Genomic DNA, 14997 nt, shown 5'->3' with positions numbered 1-14997 from the left:
TAGGCGGATCTCTGTGAGTTCGAGACCAGCCTGGTCTACAGAGCTAGTTCCAGGACAGGCTCCAAAGCCACAGAGAAACCCTGTCTCGAAAAACCAAAAAAAAAAAAAATGCAAAGTATTCACATCAATATCATATGCTACTTTGTGTGTAAACAAATATTTATAAACAATATTTGGGAATTGGGTTGTAGGTCTCTCCAAACTGATTCCTGCTTCTTTTGGGTCAAAGTATTTTGGGGCATGTTCATGGCTACCTTTCAGAGTCTTAGTCCATCAAACTAAATTAGCCTGGAAGGAATCCGTAGGTTCTCATTCTCTGTGGAAACAAAAGAACTTTCTACAAACCAACATATCCTTAGAACCAAATTTTGAGGACAAGATAACTTTAAAATATTGCCATGTGACTGTGTCTTACTGGAAAGGTTCTGGGGCTACATACTTGATTCTGCCTTCTTTATCTCAGCTTTCGGTTTAGTTTTTCCTGTGTAGCTCTATTCTGCCCTATCACAGGCCTAGAACAGATTCATTATTCATTAACCAATAAAAGCAACAGATACACAGAAGGACTTCCTACATCAGAAGGGTGCCCAGCGGTAGGGGCAGCATTTTGGAAGGCATTTTAAGGTGAATACAACTTCCAGTAAGAGGTATGTTGGGAAGAGGGGTGATTGTTGACCTGCAGAGGCAAACAGAGGCTGAATAGTGAGGAAGGCTGGTGCCAGGGCTATGTGGGTTAATATGATAGGGGTGAGGGGAAAAAGAAAAGACAAACACACAGACGCACAGAAAAACTGGAATAAGGGAAACTGGGCTCTCTGATGGAGAAACATCAGCAACACAGAATCTCAGTGTCTTTATTGTAAACACTTGAACAGTGAGGCAAATATTTTGAATACAGCCAGAGCAGGAGACAGTGTTGTTATACACACCTGAACAAGGAGGCAGGTTTGACTAATCTTGGTAGGCATAGAAGTCTTTGTAGGGTGTCAGTATTCAGACCATAAATATGAGGTGTGGGAGAGGGTCGTCTGGAAAGCTACAGGTGTTATTTTCTATACTCACTCCAAATATTCACACCCATACCTCAGGACAGGCTTAGACGCCCCTCTGAGCTACACCAAGAAATGTTTTGCCATTTCTATGAGCCTGAAGCATTGGTCCTTGATATGACCATGACCTCATCAACAATATACATTTACTAAGGATTTCTCTGGCTTTTCAACAGGCAGAATTTTACAAACAAGCCAGTCAGTGTATTAAGGTAGGTCACAAAACACATGTAAAGGTTAGAGCATGTGGCTTTACTATTAAATACAGATTAAGATAGGGAGACTCTTTGGGAGACTGGAGGACTGAAATTCATGTTAGAAAATTTCACACAGGTTTTTGTTTTGTTTTTTAAATAAGCACCTTTTTAATTGCTCAGTATCTATCCCCTTTGGGGACTTTTGTTCTAACCCAAGCAGATGTGTTCTCTTTGTAATCTGAAATTTCAGCATTCTACAATTCTAACTTGATTGTTCCTGCTTTAATTGTTGACACCATACTGTAGCTTATAATTGATTTGGTTCTAAGACATTTTTCCAAGTTATTCACAGTTTCTGTGAATTTCTAAGTCTTTCAACAATTCTTTTGTTTATTGGGAAAAATAAGAAGATTCTCATGTATACACACATACAAGAGTTGTCTGACTAGAATCTAACATTTCTCCTACAGGCCACTTTACACGGGGTTTTGTCAGAGATGGAGGGTTAGTGGAAATATTTAACAAGAAAATGCTTGGTTTTGAAGCTTGTATATATTAAGGTGCTCACTACATATTGAGGAGGTACTCATTTCATGATAACTGAAAATTCATCCCCTAAAATACCACCTCATGTGTTCAAAGTGTGGACTCAACTGGTAGATGGAGTTATTGAGTTACTTGGAGCAGAAGGACTCTGACCTTGTCAGTGGATCAGCCATTTGTGGATTATCCAATATGCTTATTGGAGATGTATGTCATAGAGGGTATAGCTTGTTCCTTGCCTCTTCTTGCCTCAACTCTGCTTTCTGGCCACAGTGAGGCAGTGGCTCTGCTCTAGCACCACAGCAGACTACAGCCATGGTGTTGTCTCACCACAGAGGAAGCCCACACATCACTGAAATATTTAAGCAAAAGAAATCTTCCTCCTTCATTGACACAACAGTGGAAAATACAGTGAACTGCCGTGGGCTCCTTGTTGTAATATTCTAGGGCTAATCACCAATTTCCCAGGCATCTGGGTCCATGGGGTTAATAATAGTGCTTGCCTAAAACAATTGCTTTAAATTTAAATGTATTAATAGGTGTTAAGTATGTAGAGTAACTCATACAAGTTATGGCATAATCCATTAGCTTGTAAACTATAAAACAAGTTTGAGACATGGTCAAGAATTCAAAATCAACAATGCAAACAAGTTGTTATATTCAACTAATTACAGACAAGAAAGTACTAAGAAGTATAATTTAACAGGCACTTATAACTTAAATGTTATACCTAGGACTTAAGTAAAATCAAATTCTTCAACTGAATCAGAGTTCAATATCAGAAAATGGATAAATGCAACGTCACTGAAATATTTCATTCAAAAATCTTCTCTGCTGTAAACACTTGAGAAGCCTGTTTCCTGGCCTTAAAAAGAATCAAGAAGAAAACAAGCTATTATAACCTAGAAATTAATTACATATACTGTTATCAATTTAAAAAAAATACATTTATTGTTTATTATTTTATTTATTGTTTCATCTGTGCATGCATGTGTATGTTTGTGTGTGTGTGTGTGTGTGTGTGTGTGTGTGTGTATAGTGTTCAGTTCTCTTTGTAACAGGTGTTCCCTGAAGTCAGAGCTTTTTAGCCTTGGCAGCAAGTATCTTTGACAACTGAGCCATTGTGTCAAACCTTTTTCTTATCATCATTTCAATGTAGAAAACAAAACCTGGATATTTTTCAAGATAACAATGAAAAGTCCTGATGGAAAATTATGATCTAAAACTTAAAAAAAATTACTAATACATATTTTCAAGTCAGGTCATAAAGAAAATTCTAGATGAAGCCAAAATAGAGTGAAACAAAATGTTATTCCCTAATGGTCTCAGTCAAATGTAAAAATGCTGACTCACAGTAGTATAGATGTGAGGGGGTTTGAGGAGCACCTGGGGGTCAAAGAAGAAATGAAAAGAAAGACAGAGGAATGTGCAAATAATCCCACCACTCAGGAGGCAAAAGCAAGTGGATCTCTGTGAGTTCAAGGCCAGTGTAGTCTACCTACTGAATTCCAGGACAGCCAAAACTGTAGAGTAGGACCCTGTCTCAAAAGCAAAAACAATAACAACAACAACAAAACCCTTGTTTTTTATAAGTTAGTATTACAGCTGTACCACTCCTGGCTGAGGAGCTACTGTGTCTGACTTTTGGATGAGTGAGAGTCGGTTTCTTTAAGCGTGTGTCTCTTGGTAAGTTAACCACGCTCCAGTGGCTGGTCTTATATCCAGAAATATATAAGACAAAAACTGGACTCTGTGGGTTATGGAAAAAAATAAATAAAGCACATGATGAGAACATGATGGTAAAGGATCTGGGAGAAGTTAAGGGGAATAGAGGAGGAAAACATGGTCAAAATACATTGTATACATATATAAAAATTTTCATAGAGTTAATGATATTAAAAGAAAAAAGGAAACTTGTTTGTGCTGCTTCCAAATTTGGTTTACAAACAAAAGCATATTAAACTAAGCTAAACTAAACAAATTAGGTTACATAAAATTCAGAGTACTGGAATAACCAAATAAAAACTAAGAATGTAGTGAGATAAATTAGCAACTATTATGAAGATGTGAAAAGATCCTAGGCACAATATTAAATGTCAGCAATCCATGAGGTTGAGGTAAGAGAATGAGGAGTTCATAGTTAACCTAGGCTACACAGTGAACTCAAGACCACCATGGGCCACGTGAAACTTTGTTTCAAAGGTTAAAAAAAAGTGAAAATAGGTTAGCTAGCAAAATGGCTCAGTGTTTCATAATGCGGTTCTTACAAAATATGTCAGCTCAGTTACCAAAATATACTGGGTGGCTCACAATCACCCAAGTCTCTAGATATAGGGGCTCTAAAGCCATCATCTGATGCCTTCTGACATCATGTTCTGGTGTAACACTCATGAGGTTTGCTTGCAGGCACACACAAACACACATACACAAATATAAAAAGGAGATCTTTTAAAAAAGTTTTCCTTTTCTTTTTAATTGGTTTTATGACTAATGGCTGTTTTGTATACATCTAATTATTTCTTAACTAACACTAATTAGAAGGTATTTATTCTTTCATCTATCAAGAGCTTAAACATCTTGACAGGTCGTAAATAAATAAGTTATTCTAAATATATTCACAGTAAAAATATCTTATGGCCATCATAAGACAGTTTCAAGATTAAAAAAAGTTTTGAATGCCAAACTTTGCTTGTGAATAATAGGTAAATTATTATCAAAATATTACAACAAGGCAGGTAGAATGGCTCAGTTATTAAAGGCCGTCCCTACCAAACCCAGTGAATTGAATTTAAGCCCTGGGACTTGTATGGTAAAAGGAGAGAAACAACAATGCCTACACATACACAAATTTAAATAAAAAATAATCATAATTTAAAAGTTTTAATAAAGGAGTATATAGTGGTGCACACCTGTAAACTCAGCATGGAGAAGCAAAGGAAGGCCAAAATCTGTGATTTCTGAGGCTAGTCTGGTCTAAATAATGAGTATATAATGGTCAGGCAGGGATGCACTATAAGAAGACCTGTCTCTGTTCCAAAAGAAAAAAATATTAAAAGTGGGTTGATAGGTGTGTACGGGGGATCAGAAAAGGTGAAGGTAGTGACAATAATCAGAATGCATAGTATACACATATTAAATCTTTAAAAATTTAGTAAAACTTCTTATAAAGTATGAGAACTAGGGCTGGAGAGAATCAGTCAGATTACTTCAAGAGGCTACACAAGGCCAAGAGTTGGATGAACTGCTACACTGCAGATCTGATTTCACTACTCACTGTAAGCATCCTCATTTGAAACAGGTGAACAATAACCATCTACTTTACAGTGATGCTATATACATTGATATATGTAAAGACCTTAGGACAGCTGTAAGTTTTAAATGCACAGCTATGATCTAACAAACCACCCCCTCCAATCCCAATGGAACAAAGTCAAAGGTAAAGAGCAGAAAAGACATGTTTAGTATTCTAACAGAAACAGTGACTCACTTTCTAAAACTTGAAACATAAAAGTCAGTTAACGTGTTGTTCACCTGGAGCCCAGTCAATACCTGATTACCACTGTACACTCAAAAGTTACTGTGCACTGCAAAGCAAGCATCGGAACCCATAACAAGAATTAAAATGAATTGTACATTTATATGGCTAAACAAGTAATAGGAGTAAATATAAGTTAAAAAGGATTAAAAATAAGTTAAAAATAAATTTAAAATAATTGGGGATTAAATACATTGCAAAGTAATCTTTTAGAGCATACTTAAATTGAGTAGCCTAGCAAACAATCCCTATCATTTATTTCCTGTTAAGTATCTGAGATTAGCCAGCTTCTGTTTTAAATGAGTGCTTTTCCTTGAATCTGTTCTCTCTTATGTCCCTCTCGAGTATTCTGTCTCATCTTTAAAGGGAAACAAATATGAAGTTCTCAATAAGTACTCTTTTTAGTTTTCTCATAGAATTCCCACACCAGGGCTGCAGATGTGCTCAATGGTTACGAGGACACAGTGCTCTTGCAGGAGGCCCAAATGAATTTCCCAGGACCCACATCTAGCAGCTCACAACCATCTGCTACTGAAGCTCCATGGCATCTATGGCCTCTTCTGGCTTCCATGAGTGTTGCACTCCATGTGCAATCCTACACTTAGACACACACAAATACATGCAATTAGAAATTAAAATAAAAAATGAAATCTTAAGATTCTGGGATCTCATGCATTGTTTAGGCTTAGTGTGCGATGACGCCACTACAGCTTACAACCTCAGTGGAGGTTTTCTAATGTCCAGAAATTCTTCAGTAATTTGGAGCTCATCACTTGACTGTAAATGATAAAGCAAGAGTTGTTCTGGAACTGAGCATGCTCAGAAGGCAAAGGATAAGATATAACTCCCAAATCCAATGGACTAAACAGTAAGACCACCTGAGTTAGTTACAGCTGGTTTTTTAAACCACATTATTGTTACTGATCACTTCCCTGACATCAAAATTTAAAACTACAAATTTAAATATTTTATGAAAATGAGTTATGCTACTGAAAGGCATTTAAGTACTTTCTAAATTTAAAAATGGCCATTTCAGAAATCCAGGGATAGCAAGCCAAATATATTTGCCATTTCATGAAATAGAATGAGTTGTCAGGAGACTAAGAGAACAGCTGATTTTAACTAAATATTTTTTTTCATTGCTTCACTTAAAACCTCTAAGCATGTTTTATTAAACAAAGACTGTAAACAAATATTTACTGTGTCTGTTACATGGAACAAACGGGAACAGCTTTTAACAGAGATTCATCAATACCCCAAACATCTTTTTATTATAAATACAGGTATCAAAACAATCCTGAAGCTATTTATGATTCTATAGTAGTCAGCACCCACACCTGCACCGGTTCTAGTTAACACAACTGTGACTACGCATTATACCTGCTACTGTAAACAGTTCACTGTAGTCTAAGGACGATGGATAAAGCATGCCATTTCTGCTCTTCCTTCTTGAGACTTTATTGTTCAGAAAGACAAAGGTTTCCACTGCCATCTGACACTCATTTGCCGTGCTTTTGTCTTGAAAACCTGAATTCCATTTTGAATACTTCAGGCTCATGTTTAAATGACAGTGCTTTAAGAAGAGAAAGAAAAATTGTGCTGCACTTCTCCTGTTATGTGAAAACATAATATGTGTACATATATTAAATATATTCTTACAACTGTCCAGGTCATGTTTACCAGCTGGAATTCTTTTACTTAATGTGTGGGTGTTTGCATGGTGATATTTAATCAAGACATTAACATGAGTAGAAGGTTGTTGATTTAAGACAAGTTTGAGATCCACTAAAATCAGCTGTTGTACATTTGTCCTTCTGGTGGTTGTGGAAGCTTCATATTTTCTTTGGACATCATTAGACGTCTTGGCTCCTGGAAGACAACTTTAATGCCATAGGAATTTTGCCATTTTGCTAATACTGGTATGCTTTGTGCATTCACCATTCCACTGGAATTATTGATACCATTCATATTAATTTTTGTTACAAATCTAACGGATGGAGGACCTTCTGGGTATTTAGATCCACATTCTACCTCCAGACTATATATTCTGTTTTTCTAGTTTGTCCTTGGTGGCCCAATAATCATACCTGTCCACCTTGTAAGTGTCATGTCTTCATCATCTTCAAGGCCCCAGTACCATCACCTACACCTTTCTGTCCTTCTTCAAGTTCTTCCAACAAGCAAAAATTTCGAGGAACTTTAACTCCTGTGGAGACTGCCATCTTCTCCTGTTACTTAACTAAATATTTTTAAGCAACTTCACCTGATACTGAGATACTTATAACTTTCTCCCCTGGTGAAAGAACACTCTCTACTGCTACTATCTGGTACTGCTTATGTTTAAGATTCTCCACAGATTTCCATAGCTGCCTGACACTACCAGCCTCTATGTCTTCCTTTAGCAGTCTCTGCATTTCTTGGGAAGGACATCTACGAGCAAATGTTAGTAAGCACAATGTCCGGGTTTTCCTCTCTTAAATTCCAACAATTGTTCAACTGTGACCTAGTCAAAGTATAAATATCAGTTAATATGTCATATCTTAACACATTTCTTACTATATATACATTTGCAGTCTCTGAGTTGACATATGTGTGTTTAGAACACACACACACTTGCAGTTTTAAATAAGTGCAGTCTGGAAAGGCTTAATATAGTAACAAGCGAATAAAGACTGTAAGAAGGAAAGGGATGGATAATGAGAGCAGTGATCCAGAAAAGGACCACAAGAAGTGCAAAGGCGCTAAGATGCTGTGTCACCCAAGAATGTACCAGAATGACAAGTAGCTCTAACAACCATTCATAACAGCACCCCCCTCCACCCTGTCACCTCTACTATTGCAATCTTGACCTTCCTTAAGCAATAGTCAATCTGCTATCTTAAAAATGATAGTTATGTGTGTGCTGCCTGGACAGTCACACAAAGTTCTTATGTATCATTGGGGCATCCATCTTCAGCCTTCAGACACATAGTATCCAGCAAACTTTTCCATGAATGAGGAAATTCCAAAGAGTGTTCCACATATATTGGCAGTTTGTCAGTCTCTTTCTTCATGAAGCAGGAACCCCTGCAGACTGGGTCACCTTTAGGTAAGTTCAGCAGTCATTTCTCTGTGGGTCTTACTCGTCCAGGTAAGCAGTCCAGAAAAGAGCACTTTCTTTGTTGTATGTGGTATTTTTTATGGGATTTGCTGATATCTTCCACTTTTTGTTTGTCTTTTCCTCCATTTCATGGAGGGAATGTCTCATTTCCTCTTTCATTGTTTCAAGCATTCTCCTGAAGTTATTTTTAGGTCATTTTCTTCTGCTTCATCTTTAGTTGGTTGTTCATGTCTTGCTGTTGTAGGGTCTTTAGGTTTTACTGGTGTTGATATTTGTAGTGTTGTATGTGTTCTTACCTTTTCTACTCATCTTTTCCTTTAATAGGTGCGGTTGGGGCTATTGGAGATTTTGTTGATTAATCCTCTAGGTGTCCGTAAATCTAAAACTGAGATGGCTGTTCCTTATGGTAGAGCTAGTGCCACAGTTCTAACTACCCCATTGATTACTCTATGATCCTGGTGGTAGCTCAACACTCTTGGACTTTGCTCTGCTCCCTTGGAGTTTGTTGTCTTAGGCCTAATTTGGATTAGGTTACAAGTCTTGACCTGTTTCTGTAAATCCTTGTCTAGATCTGCATTGAGTGCAGGTTTTTTAGTGAACTCTCCTAAAAAAAATACCTAATCTTGCCCTAAGAAGTCTACTGTCTGGTATGATAGGATCAATCCTTCCCTGATTTTCCTTGCCTAGACATTGATTAGGTAATAATCCTTATTGAAACATTTGATTTGTAACAGCTTGCTGGAAGAATGTAAATATACCCCCATTCTGGACATAATATCTCGCCCCCATAAATTTACTGGCTAATGAGGAAAAACATATGGCTGGAAAGGTCTTTCATGGCAGTCTCCATCCTTCCATTGCAGCTCATTACTACTTTGATCAGGATTTCAAGTATGACCAATTCCCTGTAGATGTGTCTTAGTCTCTGTCTTTGGCCACTTAGAAGGCCACTGGCTAGCAGTTATAACTGAAATTTCTGTGCCAGGATATAGAAGACTAGATATTTTTTTTTCCATTTGTAAAGTAAGTGAGTTGTCGTCTTTGAGGACCTTTGGCTTGTAGCCAATTGTGGTCAGATGAAACAAATCCATCTTTTCCTCTCTTATCTTTCTTTATCTGATTTTTGATTTGCATATCAGGAAGTAAAATTAATTTTGCAAGCCTCTTAACCTGTTTTTACTACAGAAACTCCACTTGGTGAGTGAGTCATCATCTTGATCTCTCCCTCAAAATCAGCATCAGTGACTCTAGGAGCAACAATAACATAAATGGTCCAACTTTTTCCTAGTTACATACCTACAGTGCCCTTTGGTAAGGGCCCATAAACAACAGTACGGAGAGCTTGCATCCCCAATTCAGGTGTCAGAACCGTGCATATGGAAGAACAGAGGTGAAGTCCTGTGCTTCCTGGGGTTGCTCTGAAAAGGTTCTGAATGGATTTCCTTGTGGATGAACAGGTTGTTGGATTGCCCCATAATTTTGTCTCAGGTCCCGAGACTGGCTCCTGCATCCATTTCCTGAAAGAGAGTTTCCTAGATTGTCTCTTTTTGATATGCACTCACTAGTCCAATGTTTTTCTCCCCTGCATATCCTGCATAATCCTAGTTCTTTTTCTGTCCTCATGCTTACTCTCCTATTGGTATGTTGTCTGTCCTGATACTCCATCAAACCACATCCAAAACAGCTTCCAGGAAGTCTTGTAGCTTGCATTCTTCCTAGGCCTAGATCTCTCTTCTGGGATAGGATGTCATTAATTGTCTTTCTCTGCAACACAGCAGCTATAGCCATTCCCTGTGTATACAACTGGCCAATGTCTGTGCAAATTCAGATATAATGTCTTATGATATCCTGCTTTCTAAAAGGTCTTAGAGTTGCCTTACCTACAGCATTAGTGTTCTCAAAGGCTAGTTGTTCGATTATGAACAAGCCTTCTTCTGTGTCTCCAAGCAACTTAATAGATGCCTGTGTTATTCTGGAAACAAAGTCCTGAAATAATTCATCTGGTCACTATCTCACACTAGACAACTTCTGAATCTGTTCTTCTCACAATGGAAGTCTATTCCAGGCATTCCTGGCTGCTGCACACATTTGAACATATGCTGCCACATCAATGTCCTAATTGCTGATCTGCCCCTGTATAAGGTCTCTCACCTGCCAGCATTTAATAGGAAATAAGAATCTGCTGAGCTCTGTTTCTCTCAGCTGTGGCCTGACATTGCTCTGCAAATTTGGTTTTCAACAATAGATAGTCTCCTTCCGATAGGCAAGCTTTGGCTATCTGCTTCCAATCCCGTGGCTTCAGAGCGTCTATTGCTATATTTTCTAATAGCATCTGGGTAAATGGGCCATTGGATACTGAGATCAGTCAGTTTTAAATTCTTTGAGTAACTTAAATGACAAGTAACTTAAATGGGAGTGTGTATCCTAAGAAAATTTCCTTAAGCATTTTTTTGTTCTATTATGAAATACAATTGAATTTCTTGCATCTCTTCCCCTCTGTTAGTGTCGTCTCTGATACAAGCTTATAAAGGAGATTCATTACTATTATATGGAATTTGCATAACCTTCAGAGCTCTTTGATTCACCATAGGTGAATCTAAACCAGTTATTATGCTAGGAAGAGAATTACTCTTCTGGCAAGAGTCCTGGATCAGCAGAGTTTCTCATCTCTGCTATAGTGAGGTTACCAACTTTATCAAGCCTTTTAGCTCCTTCTGATCCTCATTATCATTTTTTTTTGTCTCTCAGCATTGCTGGTTATTAACGAGGGAGATGAAGATTCCTCTTCATAGTTCTCTAATTCATTAGGCTCTGACTGACTGTAAACACTCAGTTCTGTAACAGCATCTTGCAACTCTTCCTGTGGTGCAGAATGTATTGTCTCCCTTCTAACTGACTTAGAGGGAAGTATGTCCTGCTGTATGGGATTTTAGTCCAACCTTTCCTGTATTAGGATCCAGAAATAAAGTGTATTTACAGGGAAGCTTTCTGCTCCACAATTACAATAATATTGTTGAATCTTTATCCCAACTTCTTTCTAAAGTCCTGTACTCAGAAAACCAAGGACATAGCTGCTCTATAAATTCTAAAAATTCTTGTATCTGATGTTGCTGTTCTCTTGCTCTTTCTATCCTTTAATATAGCTCCAATCAACTGTATAGCTATTTGATTACTTCTTCATTCACCCATATTTCAATATATTTACAAATTTTTTATTACCATTTTTTGTCCTGTTTTATTCTATGCTTCTTTATATTTTATTCTTCAGTTCTGAGTGCTCATTACTCATTCACTAACTGTGGTGAAATTTCCTCATGGGATACTCATGTTCTCCTCCATATGTCTGGTCACTTCTTCAGTGATTTTTAGGGTTCAACGATCAGCCCCACATTGGATACCACTATGTCAGGGCCCAGCCCAAACATAAATTATTTCTTGAACCAGAGTGGAGATACGGGAATATAAACAGTTCACGTGGCAATATCAGGAGAGAGTCTCAGGGTTCATTCAAATCCTGAAGATCACCCGTGTTGTGTTTATTATCTGAACAACTTTCATATCAAAAGGTAAACTAGGGGAAAGTTCCCTTAGCATCTTTTTTTATGGGTAGCAGGGGAGAATGAGTTAGGTCACATCTGCAACTATTGCTCCTCTCTCACATAGACTGAATTACCACCTCTTCCCAGGCAACCTTTTAAATTACCATAGAAGTCTCAGAGTGACATTAGCATATCCTAACCCTTTGGTTAAGATAAGGTCTGGTTTTCTCAAAAGGTTAGATGACCACCTTCCGTGTGACAGGTACAAATTGTGCTCTGAAGGTTTCAGAATTATGGCTGTATAATACAGCCCCTAAATAAGGAATAAAAATTTATTATACAAAAAAACTCTTCATTTACAAACACGTACTCTGCCCCAATTGTTTGCTGTCTTTTTTGTAAGATGATCAACTGAACAACCTTGCAAAACTTGGTTGCATTCTCTGTACCCTAATTTCCTCATCTGCATGTTTAGAACTAAGATCACCTTTCCCATCTGAAATTATAGAAAAATCTTACTAACTTCCTGATTTCTTCTATGTTTGTTTCTTCATATATTATACAGTGATAATAAAAATGTAGTAACATAAGATTATTGTAAATTTAAATAATCTAGGATATGTAATTGATTATTGTAGAAAATATTAATATGTGAGGGACATTTTTGTCATGCTTCGTACATGTTGACCACTCAAAAGCATTACTTAGTATTGAAAAATACTATGATAATTAAGAAAATTTCATAATTTTTTCTTCTAGGTAAATAAATATGGACAATAAAGGTGAACATATACTTAACTTCAGAGGCTATAACTTTGAAAGGTCTATAGTTAAAATGAACATAGTGGAAAACATGGACAATCAGGAAATTAGAGATGATGATGTCTTCATAGTCACATATCCGAAATCTGGTGAGTGGCATAAATAGGCCATATGGAATTTGTTTTTGTTTGTTTATTTTGTTTGTTTTTTCAAGTCAGGGTTTCTCTGTCGCTTAGGATCCTGTCCTGGAATTTACTGTTGTAGACAAGGCTGGCCTCAAACTCACAGAGATCCATCTGCCTCTGCCTCCCAAGTGCTGGGGTTAAAGTTGGGCTCCATCACCACCCTGTATATTGGTTTGATAATAAGTGCATAAATATTCAACTTTCCACACACTGTCATTTTAATAATATTAGTTTCTTTTTTCACTGCTGCACCAGAATACATCATCATGTTGGAGAAGTCCCAATGGCAGCTGAAGGTTCCTTGTCAACTTCCATCTGCAGTGAACTTGATGAACCTAATCTAGATAACCCCTCATAGGAGTCCAATGATTTGTCTCCATGAATATCCTAAATTCCATCAGACATCAGTATCTGTAATCACAGCAAATTATACTTTAGAACAATGTATGTACAAAGAGTAAATAAATCACAAGTCTCTATGGATAAGAACACTTGCCATGTATATATTGTAATTTATTGTGGAAAAATGCTGGAGGGTGCGAATCAAATATGAAGCCAGCAACAGCTTATTGGTAAATGATGACATGTTTCCGTAGCCTGTTGAACAGGTCTGATAATGAAAAACCTTTTCTGTAAAAGATACATGCTTTATTATGTAGAGACTTTATCTCAGACAATGATTAAATTTCCAATGCATGCAATTCTGTTGACAAGATTACCAAGACAGCTGTAATGTACTTAAAATTCTTAAAAATAGTAAAAAAAAGTCTCAAGGCAGTGAGGCTTCCTAGAAGTGTAGAAGCCTTGAGGTTTGTGAAGCTAATCAGGACAAGCAAGCACAACGACTCCCGTTTGACTCCTGTTTTCTGTTGGACATGAAGATGAACTGAAGTTACTTTTGTAAAGGTACTTCTTCTTCAGCAGAAGGTGAAACCTATAAGTCTTAGTGTAAGTTTTTTCAGTGGTTAACACAGACTATATAGTAAAGCTATAGGTGTTAAGATTAACATCCCCACCCCATCCCCACTGTCCATGTAAATAATAAGATTTTGTATCCATATTTAAACATTTCAGTAAATAAGGATGCATTGCAAAAATTGTTCTTATCAAATCCTACTTTGCTTTCTGTCTTTGTGATGTTTAATGTGCTACAAAACGTGGAGGACCCTGTAAGGCAGTCCCTGGTTCACTGTAGATAATAACTAAATAACTCAGATGCTGCTGAGATGATGGGTGCTTCTGGAGGTCCTCAGAAAGAATGAAATAGGCGATGAGTGTTCATATTGTGACACACAGGATATTGGCACATTCATTGTCAGAAACCCTGGAGTCTGGGATGTCTTGGTATGATCAGCTCTTTCCAGATTTCAGGCACTGCTTCATATGGTGCACCATCACTCCTCACTGGGAGTAGTGACTGGTTGATCCAATATATACCACTACCAGTGAATTATCTGGAATCCCATTAATTATTATGGATTAATCAAATCTATACTGCCACCAATAAATTATCAGGGATATCCATTAATAATTAAGGCTAAACCTAAGCACGACAGTATTTGATCACATGGCATCCATTCTTAAAAGGAATAGAATTGAAATTTTGCATGTATTTCCCAAATACTTCCATTGTATGATGATCTAATAGTCCAGAGACCAAATGTCAATAACACTGAAATCTTTGGTTTCTTCTTTCTACATGTGTGCTATGATCAATTACTAGGAATATGGCAAGACGTATTTGAGAGTATAAAGCAAGATAAGGAGCAGAAAATGGAAATATTAATTCTATTAGTATTTTTCAGTTCTAAAATATAAGCAAATAATGAAGTAATTTCCAAAACGAGTCAGAGTTGCCCGTAAACAGAAATAAAGTGGCATTCTGTAATCTTCCATATATCTTATGAAAATTAATAAATAAGCTAGAAGGCTCCAAACATGAAAGAACTGTCAGCAAGACAGAAATGCCACTATCCCTGGTGTGATCTGACCACACTGTATGTATCCTCATGTAGTAGTACTGCATTTTACCTGTCAATATCTGCAAATGTTATATGTCAATAGTAGTTAAATATTAATGAAAGGAA

General features: G+C 37.1%; 1 protein-coding gene and 2 pseudogenes across 1 annotated transcript in view; 2 read left to right on the top strand and 1 right to left on the bottom strand.

Moving 5' to 3' along the window:
- LOC121449287 overlaps window positions 1-14997 on the top strand; it is an 81375-nt pseudogene that overhangs the window by 18464 nt on the left and 47914 nt on the right.
- The window catches only part of LOC121449999 (amine sulfotransferase-like), a 29013-nt gene continuing 14604 nt past the window's right edge, over window positions 589-14997 (top strand). Inside the window, exons 1-2 of the mRNA XM_041654657.1 lie at window positions 589-647; window positions 12723-12874. Of these exons, the coding sequence (XP_041510591.1) occupies window positions 12733-12874 (142 nt within the window). The 5' untranslated portion in view covers window positions 589-647; window positions 12723-12732. The remainder of the gene's footprint in view (window positions 648-12722; window positions 12875-14997) is intronic.
- Window positions 7116-7546, bottom strand: LOC121450001 (annotated as a pseudogene).

Source organism: Microtus oregoni, unplaced genomic scaffold, assembly GCF_018167655.1.
Source record: "Microtus oregoni isolate MIOR12 unplaced genomic scaffold, Mior012 000006F_ref0000085, whole genome shotgun sequence".
Taxonomy (NCBI): domain Eukaryota; kingdom Metazoa; phylum Chordata; class Mammalia; order Rodentia; family Cricetidae; genus Microtus; species Microtus oregoni.
Note: the sequence above shows the minus strand (reverse complement) of the source record. Positions and strands in the feature narration are given on the sequence as shown.